This window comes from Tauraco erythrolophus, chromosome Z (genome assembly GCF_009769465.1).
Source record: "Tauraco erythrolophus isolate bTauEry1 chromosome Z, bTauEry1.pri, whole genome shotgun sequence".
Classification (NCBI taxonomy): Eukaryota; Metazoa; Chordata; class Aves; order Musophagiformes; family Musophagidae; genus Tauraco; species Tauraco erythrolophus.
The window spans coordinates 15,702,084-15,723,829 of NC_141496.1; the positions used below are offsets into that span (position 1 = coordinate 15,702,084).

General features: G+C 49.6%; 1 protein-coding gene across 2 annotated transcripts; it reads right to left on the minus strand.

Annotated features, from left to right (window-relative positions):
• Nucleotides 1-492: 492 nt before the first annotated feature.
• Nucleotides 493-18,510, minus strand: GDNF (glial cell derived neurotrophic factor). 2 transcript variants are annotated; one of them, XM_009989063.1, is made up of 2 exons: nt 18,438-18,510; nt 493-977 (listed from the first exon to the last, which is right to left on the minus strand). In XM_009989063.1, the coding sequence occupies exons 1-2, from the start codon at nt 18,508-18,510 to the stop codon at nt 493-495; spliced, it is 558 nt and encodes a 185-aa protein (XP_009987365.1). The 2 variants fall into 2 exon arrangements, with proteins under 2 accessions (XP_009987365.1, XP_009987364.1); XM_009989062.1 differs by having other exon boundaries at nt 18,339-18,510.
• Between the last annotated feature and the right edge of the window lie 3,236 nt (nt 18,511-21,746).

Here is a 21,746-nt window from a genome sequence, read left to right on the forward strand (position 1 = left end):
TTAGAAATTGTCCTAAGTGCTCAGGAACTGCCCTTCAATGAGCAGCAGCACAATGTCTCTTTCAGTAAAGCTGAGTGCACAGGGGATGAGTAAGGTACTCCTAAGCTACTTCTCAGCTAAGTTTCCTGGCATGGATGGTGCAGCTACAACACAGCGTGGTATGGCAGGGTTGTGTTTTTAAGCACATTCCTCATGGATCCGAGTCTCACTGATGATGGACTGTGTCAAACAGGAAAGGGAGCGCGCATGCCATCCAGCCGTCGGCATCTCCACCTGAGCTTTTCTTTATTTTCCTGCAGGATGTCAAAAGCCTTCATCCTCCTCCTACGCCACCTGGCCGCCTGCCCCCCGCCCCAAGCTCTCACGACCCCTCGTTCTGCATTCTTGGTCCTCTTTTCTCCACTCTGAGCAGACGCTTCCCCGGGAACCTTGGTCCCTCTCTTTGCATCGTAGCAGGAATGCAAAACTGGCGTCGTCGCTGGCGCGCAGCCGTCAGACACATCCACACCTTTTTGCGGAATGTTTTTTCAGTATGTGGTAAACCAGGTTATCGTCCAAAAAGGACAGGTCATCATCAAAGGCTGTGGGTCTGCAACAAGCTTGCCTCACTTTGTCAGTGACTAGTTTTTTCTTTCTGGTTAAGTTTTTTAAAATTTTGTCATAGGTAGTCTCAGCTGCATCACAAGATCCACTGCAATACCGGAAAATTAGCTCTTCTTTGGTTTCGTATCCCAAATCCAAGTCAGTCACGTTTAAATGTATTTCTGTTAAGACACATCCTCGATTTTTGCCCTTTTGATTCCTCCTTCCCTTTCTGCTGGAATTCTCTACGTTCGTGGCTGCGTTTTGCCGGTTTCTCTCCCGCCTAGAAAAAATGGGAGCCTGTTTATCCGGTGACCTCCTCAGTCTTTTAATAGTGGCTTGAATAAAGTCCACTACCTCATCAAACTGATCTGGATAATCCTCCGGCATATTAGCTGTTTGGGAAAGAAAGAAAAGGCTTTGTCACACATCAGTTGTCATTCAGTTCGTCCATTCATGACTCAAAAATGTTAGACACATGCAACCTGCTCTGCCCATCGCCTCAGAGCGCATGCCCAGGATCCTAAAAAATCAGGGAGAATTTGGAATGGTTTAGATCATCATGGAAACTCATTTGGGGAAAAATAAATGAGGTACGTATGTATCTCTGTAGGTGTCTGCTGATGCTTAGCAGCACGCCAGCACATCTTTCAATATTGAATGAGTGCTGTCAACATCGAGTGAAAGAAAAGCATGTCATGATACAGTTATCAGTTAATGGGTGGATGAAGCTACTGTAGAGAGGTTATACAAGCTCTTCCCAGCAAAGCAGCAAAAGGATGAGGTTTCTTCAAAGCACTTTTGTGACTACAATTGTTAATCGTTGTCTTTTCACACCAGCAGTGGTTAGTATTGCCAAAGCAACCTATCGATAAGGTTTCTGGGCAGGACAGAAAGAGGAATTTCCTGGAGTACCAGGCTGAGCTATTATTATTCCTGGCTGAATGCCTGCTTTTTCACTGCTTCTAGGAGATAATGATTATCAGAGCTTTTGAAAAATTTCTCGTGGAAGTATTTTGTATCACAAGATGCTGATTAGACTGAGTAGAAGTAAGTCAGAATAGAAGTATTATGTTAATTTTCAAGAGATATGTTATTAATGCATTTTCTTTATATGAAGTTAAAATGCCTCGTTCATTTTTCACTTTATACATACTCTACCAGTGATAAATTATTCAAGTAAATTAAATGTTGAAGTCAATGAAATGTTCTGATACTAGCAGAATGAACCTCTTCAAGGAGGGTGAAATTGAACGTCTTATGAAATATTCTCAGATTTCAGCTTTTCAGCATGATTTGGGAAAAAATTGCATTTTGAAATCTTCAAAGTTTTCATGGACTAAGTACCTCCACGTGATCTACTTTAGTGAAAACAGTGATTTAATGCAGGGTCAGGCTGTCAGGAACCTGTGTGTAGGTGCCCTTATGTTGTGTTATGAATTATTGTCTCTTAAACACATGAACTACATCACAGCATTGAGATTTTTTTTTTTTTCTCATTCATTGTGCCAAAAATAAAGACTTGGAGGACTTGCTTCCTTTGCATTAAGACCTAAAAAGATGTTTCTTTCTGTACTTAACTCCTAAGTACCCAGCCATGTAATAGACCAGTGTCATGCACCCAGCCCTGCATGCATGGGAGCTCCATCTCCAGAAGGACCCCCACAAATACCGCAGGAACTGAAAACATTGGGAAAGGTGGTACTCAGCGCAGTGCAGCTGGCCGGAGGTTGGTACCTCCACTGAGCCATGATGGCTCTCACCTGGTCAGATGCTGAGACAGGAACAGCTCCTTAGGCAAAGGCTCAGTGCCGCGTTTCCCTAATGAGCACTGTAACAGACAGGAGCCCTGATGAGAGACCAGGCAGCGCATGTGCCCAGCCCGCACGTGGTGGCATGGACTTTGTTAACAAGCGAGAGAAAGACATGAGGCTGCCTCCCATTGCCTAGGGAAGGTGCACCTTCGTAGCCTCAATAGAAGCACCAAATACAGAGGAAATGGGGGCAGCAGTATCTTAACTGTTAGTGTAAAAACCTGCTGAAACACAGTGCATCTGCACGTAAAGAGGAACATGGATGCCCTCCTCCAGGGGCAGCTACATCCTTAGAGGCTCCCCTCCATGACAAAACGGTGACGGATCAGAAGTATATGGTTTTTCATGGACAGCTTCAGCACAACAGTACAGACTGGTAAAAGAGTAATGACGGCAGGCAATCTTGCACCTTCACATAATGAGGGCGGCACATGGGAAGCAGGATTCTATAAACTGTAGAGTTTGGGACTAGGAAAAGTGAATTACACTTTGTTTTCCAGATATCCATGCTGAAGTGCACAATCTCGCAGATCAGTGACTGTCAAAAGACATGAAGGCGGGGTGGCTGCTATCTATACAACTATATGGGACCTGAACAAGGCAGAACCACGCACCAAGACCCATATTCCTGTGACACCAATGGTAAGCACACCCTTCTTGCACCCCTCTGTCATTACCCCTGTAGCAGGTACTAAAATACCCACTATGAGCCATACCTACTAGAGGACAGTAGCTTGGATAGATGTGTCCATTGGATGCACCACCCAGCTCTTCTGCAAGACAGCTGGTCTGCCTACACCATATGAATACTGCCCTACTGAGCAAGGTCCAGGTCACGGCGATGGGTGGGCTACATTCCTTAAAAGCAAGAAGGGATAGACACCTTGCAAGACTCAGTCAAGCAAGATGACCCACATGGAGCTGGCATAGCCTCCATTGCTGAAGTACAAGCTTGGCCATGGCACAGATAACAGATGGAGAGCGGTTTGGCAGGAGGCACTTGTTGTGGGACTGGATGGTTTTGAGGTTTCTTGGACAGGAACTAGGTTTCTTAGTTTACAACCCAATACGGGAAGGATGTGGCTCCGAGAAGATGGTTCTAGCTGTGCCACTCTTCACTCTCACCTTCAAATTACTCCTCTCGTACTACTGTGACTACCGCAGCTCACAGCTCTGTCACATACTTCGGGCCCAGCCCTGGAAGCAACAGTATGATGCAAAGAGATGTTGGCTATGGAGAGTAAAATTCAACTGTCAGGGAAGCATACTAGAGCTCACTGAAATTCATGCAATGGTCAACCTTCAGGAAGGGGACAGCAGATTGCTGCAGGAAAACTCAACATATATATGGAGATTCTTGTTTGCCACTTTCAGCTTCATACTTGTCCCAAGCCTGGGACACTGCCAGTGCAGCGAGGGGAGTAAGTGCTCCCCACTTAAGAAGGAAGAAACAAAACTGTGGATTATCTGAAGAGGTAACAACTCAACTAGGCACATCATTTTTAAAATGCTTGCAATTCAGGTGAAAAAGTATCACCTACCCCTGAGACAGTGCTATATGCAGGAATGTATGTTGGTTAAACACGAATCAGACAGTTACAGGGTTTGAGCACTGCCCTGCCCAAGCCAATCCAAGTATGCTCTGGAGGGCAGATGAAAAGGAAAGGCCCATGTTGTGGACAGCGTCACTGCTCAGAACCCACACTGTGGACCTAGCTGCACCGCCCAAGTCACAGAAGGCAAAGGCAGGGACTGGGAGAATGTAGAACCGCCCACTGCAGGAGAAGATCAGGTTCGAGACCATCTAAAGAACCTGAAGGTGCACAAGTCCATGGGACCTGATGAGGTGCATCCGCGGGTACTGAGGGAACTGGCGGATGAAGTTGCCAAGCCACTATCCATCATATTAGAGAAGTTGTGGCAGTCCAGTGAAGTTCCAACTGACAGGAAAAGGGGAAACATAGCCCCCATCTTTAAAAGGGAAAAAAGGAAGACCCAGGGAACTACAGGCCAGTCAGTCTCACCTCTGTGCCTGGCAAGATCATGGAGCAGATCCTTCTGGCAACTGTGCTAAGGCATATAGAAAAAAAGGAGGTGATTGGTGACAGCCAACATGACTTCACTAAGGGCAAATCAATTGTGCCTGACACATTTGGTGACCTTCTACAACAGGGTTACAGCGTTGGTGGATAGGGGAAGAGCAACTGACATCATCTACCTGGACTTATCCAAAGCATTTGACACTGTCTCGCATGACATCCTTGTCTGTAAATTGGAGAGACAAGGATTTGATGGATGGACCACTCGGTGGATAAGGAACTGCTTTGCTGGTCACACTCAAAGAGTTGCAGTCACTGGCTTGATGTCCAAGTGGAGGCCAGTGATAAGTGGTGTTCCTCAGGGGTCGGTATTAGGACCGGTGCTGTTTAACATCTTTGTCGGTGACACGGACAGTGGGACCAAGTGCACTCTCAGCAAGTTTGCAGATCACACCAAGCTGTGTGGTGTTGTGGACACACTGGAGGGAAGGGATGCCATCCAGAGGGACCTTGCCAGGCTGGAGAGGTGGGCCTGTGAGAACCTCATGAAGTTCAACAAGGCCAGTGCAAAGTCCTGCACGTGGGTTGGGGCAATCCCAAGCACAAGTACAGGCTGGGCAGAGAATGCATTGAGAGCAGCACGGAGGAGAAGGACTTGGGGGTGCTGGTTGATGAGAAGCTCAACATGAGCCAGTAATGTGTGCTGGCAGCCCAGAAAGCCAACTGTACTCTGGGCTGCATCCAAAAAAGCGTGACCAGCAGGTCAAGGGAGGGGATTCTGCCCCTCTACTCTGCTCTCGTGAGACCCCACCTGGAGTATTGCATTCAGCTCTGAGTCCCCAACATAAGAATGATATTGACCTGTTTGGAGCAAGTCCAGAGGGGGGTCACAAAGGTGATGATCTAAGGGATGGAACACTTCCCTGATGAAGACAGCATGAGAGAGGTGGGGTTTTTCAGCCTGGAGAAGAGAAGGCTCTGGGAAGACCTTCTAGCAGCCTTCCAGTAATTAAAGACATCCTACAAGAAAGCTGGAGAGGGTCTTTTTACAAAGGCGTGTAGTGATAGGACAAGAGGCAATGGCATTAAACTGAAAGAGGGCAGATTTAGATTAGATATAAGGAAGGAATTTTTTACAATGATTGTGGTGAGGCACTGGAACAGGTTGTCCAGCGAAGCTGTGGATGCTTCGTCCCTGGCAGTGTTCAAGGTCAGGTTGGATAAGGCATTGAGCAACCTGGTCTAGTAGAAGGCACCCCTGCCCATGTCAGAAGGGTTGGAACTAGATGATGTTTAAGGTCATAGAATCATAGAATGGTTTGGGTTGGTAGGGATCTTAAAGATCCTCTAGGTCCAACCCTTCCTAGGTTCCTTCCAACCCAAACCATTCTGTGATTCTAGGACCACTACAACTGCTACAAGGGAGCTAACGTTGCCAACAGGCTTCTGCACTGCAAGTAGCCTATGATATTTAAGGTGGAAGAAACACACCGTAGGATACCCTATGTGACACTGCTAACGTAGGCATGGGGTGTCAATGTTACAGAAGGACGAAATAGTAGGGTGAAAAGTAGACCAAGTAATCAAGCCAATGGTGTATCAAACTAGGGAAGCCCTAACTACACACATAGACCTGCTGCAACCAGAAAATGGGGTAACTGGCAGCACAACTGATCCTGCTAATCTCACTGAAGTTCTAACACAAACCATGCAAGAAGTGCTCCAACCCGTATCCTGGGATGAGGTGTGCATGGCCAATACATTTAATGGAGCTGGAGATCCCTGCTCAGCTCATCCCCTATTGCAACATCAGGCCACTTGGGAGATTCACTGGGAGTAATGCCAGCACTATGAGTAAGATGAATGCCAATTTTCTGTCTCTAGTGTCGACTTCCCCTTCAGCCTAGGGGATTGGAAAATATCCCATGCAGATATCCAAATCCATCGAGAGGACTCCTGCCGTGACCCCCAGTAGCTGGAGATTACATCACTGGAAGAGACACAAGGCACGTGGGTGATATTAGGGAACTGGTGGGAAGAGTGGGCACAAAGCCCCCTTGAGAAGAACGTGCTGGACCTGTTGACTCTGGTCAGTGTCTGCTCACCTACAACCGCACACGCTGTTAGGCGGCCATGTGGGTACGCCATGTCAACACCATGGCAGCTGTGTCACCGGGCGACTCAGTCAGTCCCTGTCAAGTTGCTATAAGCAACACCACGCTCTGCCTGTCATGATCAATGCAATGATGCTCTTTTTGGCAGCTTCCAACTCGACTGCCAGCGTACCCCAAGTTTGCTTCCACAGTTTAGCACTGTTCAAGGAACACCTTCAATTCCCCAGCCAGCCAGCCTCTGGCTGGTACAACTCTGAATGATTATACAATCATGATTATACAAGCCAAGTTTCCACACACACTCGGCAGCATGGACCTGTGCTCTCAGTACTGCGTCTAGCGTGGCTGGACCCAGTAACCACTGAACCATGGACCCGAGCAATGGGGCTCATACGGATTGGACGTGGCTTGGAGCTGATTTTCTGCTGCTTAACAAAGCATACTCATCAGCGTGACTACAAATAGTCACTAGGAGTGGCTCATGGGGGTTTGAAGGAAACCTTGACAGCCAGGAATGAAGTGACAGTTGACTTAGCAGCCTATGCCAAGGTGTCGGCCACGACTCAGCAGGGATATTCAGCTGTCCCACACGTATGGGTGCAAAGCCTTGAAACGAAATGCTGTAAAAAAGTGCTGAAGTAGGACCCTGGGCAGCAAGTGGAAACACCAGCATCAACACCGGGCATGACGGGTTGAAACAAGGCGCTAGAGGTAAGTGCTAAGGAAGCTACCACGAGACATCGTACATGAATAAGCAATAACCACTGACCAAGGACTAAAGACTGTAAAAGGCTAATGGACAGAAGGGAAGGTGGAGAAGACTGACAGCAGGACCACCCCATCCTGATGGGCACTTGGTAGATGTTCTCCAGGGATGCCGAGACCTCTCAGCACCACAGCCACCACATGTGGAGCATTTTTTGGTCTCTGCACTGTGGTAAGTGCAGCTGAGGGCAATGGGGGTGCTGAGCCCAGCTGCGTGGCCAGGGAACACCATCAGACTCACAGGGGCTGCCTTGGCATCGAGTGATGGTTTGTAACCTGAATAAAGCCACTTGACTGAGGGGTACTTAGTCACCCCTCTGTCTCCAACACTGCTTAGTTAACGTTCATAGTTTGAGAACGAAGGTCAACACCCAGCAGCTTTGCTTCTCTAATACCGCATGGACTGCACTGACTAGACTGTGCAGCAGAGAGAGCTCTCCATGGGGATTTCACACTCCTGGCAGAAGGACATATTATTATCCCTTCCTGTCACATACACAGTTTGCATGTGTGTATATGTGTGCTGTATTTACACATACAAATATATCTAATTACACACACACATATTTTTTCAAAACAAACTAGTTTACTGACAACACTTGCCTTCTGGTGGAAAAGCTGAGAGAACAAACACTTGACAGACGCCTGTCACACTGTAAAAACTGCCAGCAGAAAATGCTTAGATACTACAGCAACAAAAGCAGTACAGATCTCTGAGCAGTAGTCCCTGGTCCCAGGCTCCAGGGCGCGAAGGGATTAGAGTTTAAAAATACAAAGCTACCTAGGATAGGACAGGATGGGATGGGATGAGACAGCATGGGACAAGATGGCATAGCCCACAACAGCATGTGCTCAATACAGGTTAGCAAAGGTTGGCTCTCGCATGTGATGGACCTCAGGTGTTTCCTGAGGAAAAGGACCATATATCCTTGGAAATGTAAATTCCTCCCTCAGGGAACACAGTGCCTCTGTGTATCTTGTTCATAGCATGGGAAAAAGGCTCACAGGTCCCAGGACAGTGTGACAGGCCGAGCCCCACTCAGGCTGTGATGCCATGAACGCACACAAGACTGGTGCAAAGTCTTCTGGTTTCGTTTGGGTTCTATGTCATGTTTCTGAAAGCTGCTTCCTGACTGTCCAGCTCCCTGAGGAAAGCCCTCGCAGGCAGCACACGCATTTTCGCATCGTCCATGCCTAGCAACCCACCAGCAGAAGCTTGGGGCAGGCAGCGGTGTCTGCACGAGCTGCGGCTGGCACATGTGTCCTGCTCCCACTCATCACGCACTCCTGCAGCAACCTTTCACGCTCCCTCTTTCAGTGTCATGCCAAGGACCTGACCACCCAAGTGGCAACCAGGGCATCAGTCTGCTTTCTAGGGCTGGAGTATCGAGAGTTGGGGGTACGGATGGCAGCCTGCCTCTGGGCACCTTCTCCGTCTCCCGTGTCCAGCTTAATCAAGGCTCTTGATCTGCCAGGAGTTTCTCACATGACCAGAAAATGGATAAAAAAGCAAAGAAGGAAGGTATGAAACATCACAGGACTGGTGCACATGGGAATCTAGAAGAGTGACCAGGCTGGGGGCAGAGCTGGTGAACATGAAATGTTTACTACTCCAGGAGTCAAATGAAAAAAAGAAGAAATGAGACTCATTTAAAATACCAATTAAAAAATCAAGAATATTTGCATCTTCTGCTTACTGTTTGCAAGCTGCCTGGTTGCTTTCTGAACCTTTAGGGCACGCTCAGATCATAGTCTTGACCCAGCCTCTTGGGTTAGGAACGTCCCTCTTGAACGCAAATGGAAATTCTCACCTCACTGCTGCTCTCTGGAACCTGAGGTTTTGACCTGCCTGTTCCTGAGCACAGTCCCTATCCCCTGTCCACTGCAAGAGCTGGCAGTGTGTACCAGCGCAGGATTCTGCAGCCAAACACCACGGTGCACCCCACTGGCCTCTGCAGAAAGCCATGCCAGAGCTCTGCTTTGGGCACGCAGGAAAATGTGCCTTCCTCCGGCATCTTCCTTGCTGCAAGCCCCCCTAGAGCCTGCCTTTGCATTTCCATTAATTAGAGACACCGCGTGCCAGCAGGACCAGGATCTGATGCCTGCGCTTTTTAGAGTAATAAATTGTACAGTGTGCAGATAAGCTTCTACACAAAATAGGCCTAAATGAACATCCAGACCAAACTTACCATATTCTAAAGAAAATGCGTCCATTAAGGAAAAACAGACAATTTATTTCTGTCTGTTCAAATGTGATGACAATTGAATTTTGTAAAACTACTCCTTTGATTTCACTAGCAACAGATTTATTTTAAAGCCAAATACGCCCCCGCAGTGGCAGTGACCCAGCATGGTAGAGCAAGAAACCCTCAGTTTGTACCTGACCACAAATTGATTTCAGTGGGAACAGATGGATCTTCAGCTTTTGAGAAAAAAATCCAGTTACTCGTTTTGGTGCCTGGTTATGGATTTAAAAGGCCAACTACGGTGTCTTCTGACCATGCTGTCTATTATGGATTACAAGAAAAGCTTAAATGCTATTAATTGCAAAATAATAGTTTATATAAGTGAGGTTTCCTGGCGTTTTTGTTTTGTTTGTTTTTGTGTTTTTTTAATCTCATAAATCTTGATGTTTTAAATTATTTGAACTTTATAGAAGAGTTTTCCATACTGATCTTGGGAAAATGTAATCACATCACTGCACTTTACAGATCCTGAGTTAAAATGATGTAATAGAAGTCACACAAGGTATACTAAAAATGATAAAAATAGATCTTTGTTTTACACTGTAGCTTTTATGCCTATATTTGTGGCAGTGTATAGCTACTAGATCAAAATGTCACGCCAAACATTTAATAACATTACCAGGATATTTCACTTAGGCACAGCTGTCTTTCAATTAGAGAAGTTCAAACAGCAGCATTCAGACTCTAGTTTAAAATACGATTTCAAAGTTCAAGGGAGCAAGCATTATTTAGAAAATTCAGATCCAGATCTGTGTTAGGATCAAATGGCCCTTCTTCAAAACCAGTTCTGGTACTTTAATCTGGGCCCTTGATAACTAAAATATTTTAATTTCCTTGCTTTCCTGGTTATTTTTCAAGTTTCGTCCAAAGTTATACTCACAACAATGTTTCTTCTTAGATCACTTGCTAGTGAGAAATAGATAATTAATATGCCTCTAACAGTGACTGCAATGAATCATTCTCATTTTTTTGCTGCTTATGAAGATTACTCGGGTATACTATTTAGTCATTATTTTTCTATTTAGCTTGCTTTGCAGTACTGTTTTCAAGTACTTATTACAGTGGACATGTCCTGTCTGAACACAGAATTCCTCCACCTCCCACCACAAAGATGTACTTTAGGTGACCTTCGGAATAATCTGTTTGTGGAAGTGCGACATTAGTGAAGTTAAAATTACTAATGTGATGATCGTTCGGCTTTGCAAAGTAAAAAAGTGTCAACTGCGGTGGAGATAAGCCATTTATGTTACTGAAGTATTTTTCTTGAAAAACAAAGCCTATCATACAGGCATCAAAGCAATGGCAGGTGTTAAAAATAGTTATGCTGAAAGGTTTTCAGGATTTTAAAAATTAAAATATCACCTCTCTGAGGCACAACTTTGCTTTCATGTTTTGCATGAAAATCTGTGGGGCTAAGAGCAAAATGGAAACTAGTTGGTTGTGTCCATTAGGAAATAGAGCATCAAACACACCAGGGTCAGCTCATCTTTAAATGTTTAATACAATTCTGGTTCACCACCTCAATCCCTGCCTTGCCAGTCATGCTGCGTCCTCTCCTCCTACCAAGGTAAAGTGCTAGGTAACCTGGAGCATGACTCCGGGACTGCTCACACCAGCCAGGTACGACAAGTTGGCACTGGAACGAGGTACAGGGTTAACCTCCGTGGTGTGCTTGCTCCCAACAATGGAGCAGCCAAGTTTTGCATTTGCAGCTCACTAGCTAACCCTGCTGCTTCCCATGTGTTGGTTATAATGGCAAATCTGCAGAGTTCTTCGTATTTTCACCCTGCCATGCTGGGCAGTGCCTCCCCTTGTGTCCTCTGCCTGCCTTCTCGCAGGTATAAAATGCTGGTTCCCACCAGGAGAAAGGGGAGAAACAACAGGACTGTCGTAATTGCTGAGAGCTGGGGGATTCCCTGGGAGCAGGGGGAGACAGCGAGGTCAGATGAACTGGGCGAAGTCAAGGACGCTGTCTTGCAAGCTGACCTGTTCCAAAGAGTCTCTTTTCTTCACCCGGTCCAGGTGAGGCTGTTCACAAGAACCTGCCTGACTTTGGGCTGACACCCAGCGCCGAGCCCCTCCTCTGGCCTCTGTGGTGGGCAAAGGAGTGTCTCATCTGGTGGTCAAGCAGCAAAGGAGCAGCAGGAGGGTGTATTCTTGCCTCTGATTCAGAGCTTTGAAAGCTTCACAGTAAAACTTGGGTTTACGCTTAATATTTGGCTCTGTCCCAATCCTGTGACAGCCTCAAACGAGTATATACGAGTGGGACCCGAAACCTGGGACCTCTATTACCAAGAATGCATGCAGCCAGCTAACAGGCACGGCACTGAGACTTTAATGGAGGAAATATTGTCTGTAATAAAAATAAATTCTCTTTAGCATCCCTGGCACAGCAGTGATCCAGCCCAGCCCTCGCATGACATTCAGTAAAACCCCACATCAGTCACCCAGCCCCGGTTTAGTGCCAGCTCGCTGAACGGGAACAGCATTCCTAAACAAATAACAGCAATTGTTCCTGGGCTGCCTGTGCTCTTACACTGTATCTCCCGTTAGGTTTTAGGGGTGCTCCCAAGGAACAAGCACAGGCAGCAAAGCAGCAGGAAGGGACCCTACCCTGGTCTCTTCCCTGAGAGCAGTAAAGCAGAGCCATCTGGGCAAAACCACGGCTGATACCCCTCCTGTGGCAATCTCTGCTGCTCCGATCAGATTTTGATCTGATCTATAAATAATACATGTTCTTCCATTGTCGCCTTTCACTACCTGCATTTCAATGTGTTTACAACAGGAATGATATGAAAAGTTTTAATCGTGCAGTTTGCAAATGTTATTATTACAATAATTGGTGTCTGGCTCTAGGGCAGCTGCTACGTGCTCTGCTGCAGAAGGTCTTACGTTGGGATGAGTGGACTATGGCCTGCCAGACGGTGCTGGCATGTGCTCAGAAGAGCAAGCTCCTTCCCAGCCTCTCCGCTGGGATCCACACCTCGCTGTCAGAAATTTCCTGAGTAATAGCTAGTTTTGTCAAAGAAATCTTACACACTCGGGATGGGAGCCGAGGTAGTCCAAATGTTTGTATGTGGCTTGTCAGTTAAAGGGGATATGACCAGCTCTAAAAACATAGCCACCTGAGAAGTTTAGGCATATTGCTATAACACTGCCTGGCCTTGATGCAGGAAAACAAGATTTTAATTTCAGTGTTTGCTTGTTTAGAAGACTATTCCTGTTTAAGAATCATTAAAGCATTTACACAAGTCCCACTGACTGCAAAGAAAGGTATCCGCACGTTTCAGTTTAAGTGTTGTACTGATACATACAGCCTAAATATCTGCTAAGTCACACAACATGGCTTTACTCCTTAAAAAGAACGCTGATATTTGAAATGTCTCACATAATTAATTTCCTGTCCTTCACCTTAAGAACAGACATACTCTTATGTATATTTTGTGTCTTAATGCTTTGTTTGTACCTGTCTCAAACAAATCTTTTTGATTCTGTTTTCTTTTTTCTCTTTTGTAATCAGGACTGGATTTTCAAGAATCATGGAAATCTTTCCTTTGGTTCCCTTTACCAAATATGACTTGATCAGAAACTACAGCTTGTTTTGTCAAACAAGACCATCCTGCAGTGTCAGCCACTCTACCAGCACTAATGTGACAGTGGCCTATTTAGATGTCTGATGATCCTGAACATGGTTATATTGCAGTATTTAGTGTTCCTCATTTATTACTTGTCATTAGCCTATTACCTCAGGAGTATGAGAATCCACAACAAGTGTAGTTATGCGGGGTTTGGCCTATGTACTACAGGTTTTAAGTTGCAGTTGCTCGATAGTGTGCGTGGGAGATGAAGACTGGATATTTGCACTAGATGTCCACCCGTGATCATTTGCAGTTGTGAGGGATGGAACTCGATGACCCCAATGGCTTCTCTCAGCCTCTGTAATTTTAAATATTCTAAACCTACTTTATGCAGTCCTAACCAGGAACAGTATGATTTACAAAGACATTACAACCTGTCAATCTGAGGATCCTCTTCTAGTGGACAAATAATTTCTCCCCCATCAATTCGTCAACAGTCACTACACAGCTGAATTCTTCAGCCTTTCAAGAAGGGTTTTTCAGCTTGTTATCTGCAGACCCTGAACATGTGGATTTCTAAAACATATAGAAGAATTTCATGAAAGGTGACCAAGAAAAGCATGTTCAGGTATGTTCTCTAGCAACCCACACCTGCAAAACATCTGAAAGGATCCACGCTTCCACTGAGAAATTTTTAGGTCCCTAAACTGAAAAGCAGCAAAGAAATAAAACTTTAAACAAAGGATAACTCTTAAAATGAGAATAAAACCATACTGTCTTGCATTTCAATCCTTTCTTTCCTAAGTCTCAGAATACCCTTCACTGGAGTATATTCAGTATTTACACCTGAGACTGCGGGGAAATCAGCTTCTAGGGCTACATGCATCTAGATTTAACCAGATGTGTTCTGTTGTTTCTTTTTCTAGAATTTTGCTCCTGAATAGGCAAACTGGAGTGCTTGAGGTTTCTAAACACCTAGATAACCTAGATGTGCCCATGCAAACAGACTTTACTATATACAGACTGGCTCAGGGACACCAGGCACACTCGGTGTGACACTGGCTGGATGCACTGGCTGTACTGGATACATACGGATCAAATGACGCAGCGTGGCACCTGCTCAGTGTGGCAGGTACCTCTCAGATGCATTGGAGTTACTCTGCACGGGCAGGTTACCTCTGTAGCTTCGGGGCATCTTAGACTAAAGCGCATATGCCACACCGTAGGTGTGTTGAGCAGGAAAGCCTGGATAGAAACATGAGAGTTCTGTTCCGTAACACTGAAAGTGCCTCATAAATATTGTAGGGAAGGAAATGTATTCAGCTGGAAGTATAATTTAATACTATTCTTGCCTTAAAGAGCCCTACAATATCACTGTTTATTCTAGATACTTTCTACATTAGTTGATAATGTTGCAGCTAAATGCAGTAACTTAACATTATACACCCCTTAGCAGGATACAAAGAATTTTTAACAGAGGTGTAATGCACACATACCACAGTGTATTACAGCATAACACACCAAAGGAGCTTCAACAACAAATGGCCATCCAGCGGCCATAGAGTAACTCAGATGTTACAACACAAAAACCCCATCTTTTCCTCCTATTAGGAGAGAAAAGCCTGTAGTGAGATTTTTCATTTAATTCTACATAATTACCACCAGTTCTTACCAAAAATGCTCGCGTGCTCAAGAGACTATATATCACATCCTGGATCTTGGGATACTCCAGTTCTCACATACATGCTGATTATGGCCATGCAGCAGCAAGCAGTTACAAAACACGTTTGCTGGGAACATTTGCTGGAGCGTTTGGCTCCCTCTGCACTGTCATGCTTCTGAAGCTGCTGACTTAGTGTTTAGTTTATAATAATTTGGTTTATATTTGTTCTGTTCACAGTTGCTATTTAATTTGTGTCCTTCCCCCAGCAGACTGTAGCATGAGGGAAATAAAGAAAGGGTTTTCTAACCCTACAAACTCTACAGCTACTCTTCTTCGTGTGAAATAAGCTATCTCACAAACACTGATGCCTAGAACACCTAGGAGCACTGCATTCATCTCCAATGCACTTCACTTATGGAGGCTACTCTCACTCCAGCCTCCAGTGTATTAAAAAATGCAGAAGACTGCAATTGCCAACACCCTCTGCCATCTCTAATTACTGGCCTGAACAGCCAAGGTCAGCACATTACACCTGATCAGCCCAGAAGGTTAGGACCTTGCCTGTAGGCTGGAACGACAAAACATTTTGAGCCAATCTGAAAGGGATGGGGTAACATCAGGTGACCTCAGAGCACTTTGCAGAGAAAGCAATCTCATCGAATGAGAACACAAAAAAGGTGTCAAGGGCCTGGGAAAACAGATTTGTGATCCAGCAAGGTGTGTGGACTGCCCTTAGGAGTGGGACTTGATCTCACAACCCTACTAACCCCTGCTGTAAGCAGCACATGGGAGACTCAACCTCCCTGGAGTAAAAGCAATGCACACCTTGGAGCACAACTGCTACTTCTCACCTAGCCTGCATGGGGATCGCTTTAAGGGAGAGCAGTGCACCCCTCTTTGAACACACATGGCACCCAGTCCTCCTCAGTGCCCACACACTGCCCTATGCAGATGGGCAACATGGGCGATGATGACACCTCCACCGCTTTGAGAGCTGCCTCGTGCAAAGGTGCTCAGCAAAGCAGCTGACCAACAATATCTACAGAGATACTAATACACGGCAGGTCCACCAGCAGACGCACTGGGGAGCTGCAAGCACAGCTGCATGCTCATGGCACACTGCCCTCTACTTGTAGGAGAAACCTCAAAGAGGAGAGGGAAGTCTATGTGGTGTAGACGTGACTCCTCTTGTGTACATTGTTATATGTGTTCTGTGTGTTGAAGAGTGCGTGCCACCAAATGGTAAGTGGAGAGAAAAAATATGCCAAAGACACTGGTGGTGGTGAATTGAAGAAAGCCCTGCTGCGGTGGGAAGGCAGCGATGTGCCTGGGTAGGATCAGTCTGCTGGGCTGCGTTTGCAGACTGCTCTCCAAACACCACACACTTTCACATCAACAGAAAACGGTGCAAAAGTGGATCAAAGCATTTCACTGCTCTCTTACAGCCGCCTTTCTGCACGTCTCTCCTGACTCATCCAACTTGGCAATGTAGTGGAGAGAAGAGTTTCTGGCTTTCAGGCACAGGTGCTGCATAAACCGCTGCTATGCAAAGACGACAGGAACTCCTTAGGTTTTCCCCGGTTTCTGTTGTGAAGAACAGTACTGCTTACTTTCCCCTTGCAGCCAGACTCATCTATTTGTGATCTCCAGGGTTAAGAGATTGAGACCCAACTATCAGCCCTTTCTCAAATGACTATTCTGGGCAATAACGTGCCACCCAGCTCTGCCTGGCAAAATCTACATCTGTACCTTGGAAAACGAGATATCTGGAAGAAGGTGTCTATTGATACTACCATAGCTCAGGTAAAACACAGGTTGTGTTTCCTCCCACTTCTTGTTTACCTCATCCACAGGAAAAAAGAGGCAATCATGAGAAGTTTTGGACACTGGGAACTACTGCTCCCTGTCCCCTTGAGCTGCTGCAGAGAAAACAGCTCACCAGGAACCATATTCCCAGAAGTAAGTTTCAAGATAGAAGCAGGCATGGTACAAACACTATCACTCTGGGAAGATGGAGCACTAACGCTCTCCCACTCTGCAGCTTCTGCCAGAGCTACAAACTGACTGGCACCGCTTTCCTCCCAACGCTCTTCTTGCCCTCACACTGCAACAAAGCCTGTGCAGAGGGGACCAGCACAGTGGCCTGAAAAGCTGATCACTGCCTTTTGTAGGACAGTACCTATCTCGCCACGCAGCTCGCCGTGGAGAAGAAGATCACCATGTGTGACGGCCCCGCAGCCCTGGCAGGCTGGAGGCCTGGGAGGAAGCACTTCTGGCCGACCTCCCTGCGTGGAGGGGCTGAAAGGACGTCCGGGGCTGCTGGTCTGCAAGTAGCAGGAGCCTGGGCTGGGACGCGGAGGCGGCAGCCTAGGCAAGACTCCAGCAGCGGGGAAACACGAGTAAGAAAAGGAAAGAGGGAAGACTGACTGGGGAAGGACACAAATGCGTGTGTGGAAGAGGAGACGGGTGTTGGGGAGAGGGGATGAAAGCGGAGTCACGGCACACGATTCCCCGGCCGGTGCCTCCACACTGCATTAGCCTGGCTGCCCCCGGAGAAACCGGAGCGGGATTGCCTGTGGCTGGAGCAGGGAAAGGACATGCCTCCAGATAAGGAGATAAAAATGAATCCCAGTTACTGGATGTTGTCTGCATCCTTCAATGAGCTAAACAGAGAGGGCTGAGCAAGGGCAAAGGGAGCGAGCAACCTCCGAGCTGCATCTGTGCCTTTGCTAAGTGAACATCTCCACAATTTATGTATTTTGCCGCTTCTTACTGAGTCGTATTAACTCTCCCTTTAAAAATCCACCAGAGTTAGCATAACACTTACATACCACTGCGAAAATCCTGTATCTCCTATTGTAGGAGACCTATTATTAGTGAGGCATTATTATTATCTGTCATTGGATTGTAAGCTGTCTTACTGTGAGCCGGTTCATGTGGATTGCTCCACATCAAGCTCCTAACCCTGCCACCGCTACTCTTCTGTAAATTTCCATGCGGACACACTCATTTCGGGATCGGGATCCAAGAAGGATTTAATGAAACTCAGCAGCACTCCAGGATGTGTACAGTGCCTCCCACCATGGAGCCAAATCTCCATCAGGACTTGCGCCCACTACAGACAGTGAATAATTGCATTGGCAGGTCGATGCAGGGAGAGCAGGTTGAAGCAGTGGGGAAAGAGTTTCAGCGCCTGCCCTGTGAGATGTATGTATCTGATCCTCCTTCCGGCTCCTCTGCATACAACTAACTTTCCCATCTCTCCAGGTTTTTCAACCAAAGAGATCTTATGACTGCCAGGAAGGTAGGGCTGGAGGTGGGGAGAAGGGGACACATTGCCATGGCAATTGCCAACCCCACGCTTTGAAGGATGACCCAGTTCGGAGCTGCTGAAGCCAGACCAGAGCCAGCAACCCTGCCAGGGGGAGAAATGGGGGCAGAAAGTGGGGGGGTCCTTTCGTCACTCTGATGCCTGAGCAAAGGGGAGCAGGTTTAGCAAGACAGACAGCAGTGGCTACAAAGGGGAATGTTTCTTACAGTCACTGTGCACAGCATAGGGAGGCAGCAGGCTGATGGGGGAGAGATCGTCTTCGGGCCCCTCTACCACTGAAGGGAGCCCCTTGGGAGGCGTCTTACCGGTGGGCAGGGGCAAGGTGGAAACCGTGTTGAGCAGCACCACACAGACAGCCACAACATCCCATAACTTCATCTTAGAGCTCCTTCCAACACGGGCCCCTGGCAGAGAGGAGAGGCAGCCGTTAGCCCCTATCTGCTGTGGTCCCCCAGTCCTGCCCCCTCCCTGCCAGCCCTGAGACAAAGCTGGGCAGCCTCTCACCCCACGTCAGCCTGGTCCACCCTGGCCCAGCGGGAAACAACCTGTGTCCAGCTCAGTCTCCCATCCCTACCACGTCCCAGAGTGAGGGAGGTGGGCTCTCCCCAGTGAGAGGTGTGGAAGAGGGAGGCGCAGGATTGCCTCCAGCCCTGCTATACCCAAGCAGGCTGCTTTGGGGGGATGCGGGCAGGCACACCACAGAAGCCTGCACCCAGGGGCAGGGGGGTGTGACCACGTCCCTGCCCTAGCAGGAAGGTCACCTTGTGCTTGTCCTCCTCCAGCACCCAGGCAGTGCCAGGGCACCTGTCCTCAGGCTGGGCCAGGGCAGATGGGGCTCATCTGAGGTGCGGGGCTGCGCAGGTTTGTTGTGCTACAGGTGAACCTTTCTCTCTCTTCTCCCTCTTCTCTCCTTTTCCTTTTCTCTCTCCTTTTCCCTTTCCTCTTTTTTTTCCCTCTTTCCCAGTGCTCCTTCTCTTTCCTTCTTTTTCATCCTTCTCTCCTTTTCTCTTTCCTTTCCTTTTCACTTGTCACCTCTCCCTATCCTCTTCCTTTTTCCCTTCCTTTCCCCTTCTCTTCCTGTTTCCCTTTCTCCTTTTTTCAATATTTCATTTTTCCTTCCCTTTTCTCTTTCCCCTTTCCTATTCCCTTTCCTCTTTGTTTCCATCTCCCTTTCCTTTAATTTTCCTCTCCTCTTACCCTCCCGTTCCTTCTAATTTCCCTCGTTTCCCTCTCCTCTCCATCTCCCACTCCTCGTTTCCTTCTCCTCCTCTACTTTTCCTTTTCTTTCTTTTCCAGTTCCTCTTTCTTTTCCATTCTCCTTCTCCTGTCCTTCTCTCTTCTCTCCTTTCCCTTCTCTTCTCCCTTTCCCTTTTTCTTCTCTCCTCCTCGCTTCCCCATCGCCCCGTCCGCAGTCAGCCACACGCACCCGATGCCCGCCGCCCGGGGATGACAGCTGCCCCCAGCCCGATTCGGCCCGGCCCGGCCCGGCCGGCGGCCCAAGGCAGTCTCCGGCCCGGGAGGCGCAGCCCCGCCGGGGGGACCCGCGGCGATCCCGGCTCCCACTGCGGGGCTCGGGGCGCGGCTGCCGCCCGGGGCCCGCCGCCGCCCCCCCCCTCCCCGGTGCGTACTCTGCCCGCCGGCCGCTGCCGTCGCATCTCGCCGGGTCCGGAGGGCTGCGAGGTGGCCCTGTGGCCCCGTGGAGGGTGCCCGCCCCGGCCCGCCCGCCCGCCGCGGCCCCCGCCTCACCCTCACCTCTTAGCTGGTCTCGTCGGACCCGAGATGGACATTAACGCCGGGGAGTCGAGCGGCCGGACGAGCGATGCATGTGCGCCAGGTCGGGGTCCGGCTGCTGGGACCCTCTTTGCGCGGAGAGGGGGGACGTTTTGGGGGGGGGGGGGGCAAGGTCGCAAGTCTGGATGGAGGCTGAGGGGAATCGCCAGCACAAGCCCCGGCGGCCTCCCCCGCCGCCGCTGCCGCCGCAGGTGCTGTGGCCGCGGCAGGAGCGGCGCCGCGGGGGTCTCTTCCCGCTCCGACCCCGGAGCCGCGCTCAGCAGCGGCGGGAGCGGCCCGAGCCGCGGGGAGCGCCGCCTGGCAGCGGGAGCTGGCTCTGGGTGCTGCTCTTGGGACCCTGCCTGGAAATCTGAGAAAGACACTCCATCAACAACTGCGGGGAGTCAGATGAAGACATCAGGGCTCCTGTAACGCCAGCTGGTCCAGCACCGCGGGAGCCGCGCACCGCTCGGACACGCACGCAACGGCGGGAAAAAAAAAAAAAAAAGAAGGAAAAAAAAAGGGAAAAAACCCCACCCCAGCTGAGGGAGGGAAAAAAAAATAATAATAAAAAAATCAAACTACCCCCCTCAGCCTGCTGGGAGAATCAGAGACGGGCGCCGGGATTTGTAGAGCCGGTAGCAGCAGCAGCAGCAGCAGCGAGGCTTCCTCCTCCAGATCGGGGGTCCCGTCGCGGCGAAAGCTTAGATCCAAGCGGGGAGCGCGGCGGGAGGCCGGGCCGGTGCCGGGGAGCGCCCGCTCTGGCTGCCCGGCGGGGCCTTGGGCGCGCCCGGCTCCCCGGGCGCCGGCGGGGCTGTGCGGGCGGGGGCGCGGGGCTGGGCGAGGCACGGGGGGCGCCGCACCCGCGGGCGGAGGGGAGCGCGGAGCCGGACGCGGGGGCTTTGCCAGGGCGACTCGGCGCAGCAGATGGATTTATAGGGCCCTTTGGCAGTGACGCGCCCTCCGCTGATTCGCTTTCAGACCCAAACACACGCTGGCCCCCCGCACCGGACCCCGCGGAGCCTCCAAATATCTCCCGGCTGAAGTCACCGGCCCGACATACCGTGGGCTGCGCGGCCGCCGGCGCAGCCCCGCGGCACCCGCTGGCCCCGCGGCGGCGGCAGGGCCGGGCCGGGCCGGGGTAACCCAACACCGCGTCCCCTCCCCAGCGCCGCTCCTCCGCGGTCCCGCCGCCGGCCGCCCGCCGCCGCGGACGGACGGACGGACGGACGGACCGACGGTCGGCGGCGGGGAGGCTGTCACCTCCTCGACCCTCGCCAGCCGCAGGTGCCGCTGGCGCGGCTCCCTCCGCCGGCAGCCGCGCAGGGCTCCGCGGCCCTCCGCGCAGCCCGGCCCCTGCGCGGGGGGCGACGGTTTCACTCGCCGGAGGCCGCTGCAAAGTCTCTGTAAACAGTCTCGGCTTTCAGCCCTGCGCCGTGTATTTATGACTCACCCAGTTGTCCGGAGGTATGAGGTCCTCATGTCGCCGGTGCTATGAAATTAACGCGGCTCAGCCGCGGCGACCGGCGGGGCAGCGCGCAGAGCTGGCACGGCGGCCCACACACCTCTCCGTCCGCCCTGCTGCTTTTTTAAAAATCTGTTTTTTTCGATTTTGGATAATTTCTTTGGGGGGGGGCGGGGGGAAGACACTGGGGTATGGGATGGAGCAGCGAAACCCCCAAGAGACCAGCTCGAGGGCCGGTCCCGCGCCAAGCCCCGGGGCTGCGGGGAGCTGGGACCCGCGCTGGGCACGGCCGGGCCGGCGGCCGGGCTGCCCCGAAAGCTGTAACCTGGCAGCGGGTTTGTTTCCATCCTCCCCCCGGGTGTGCGTATGTGTGCGGTTA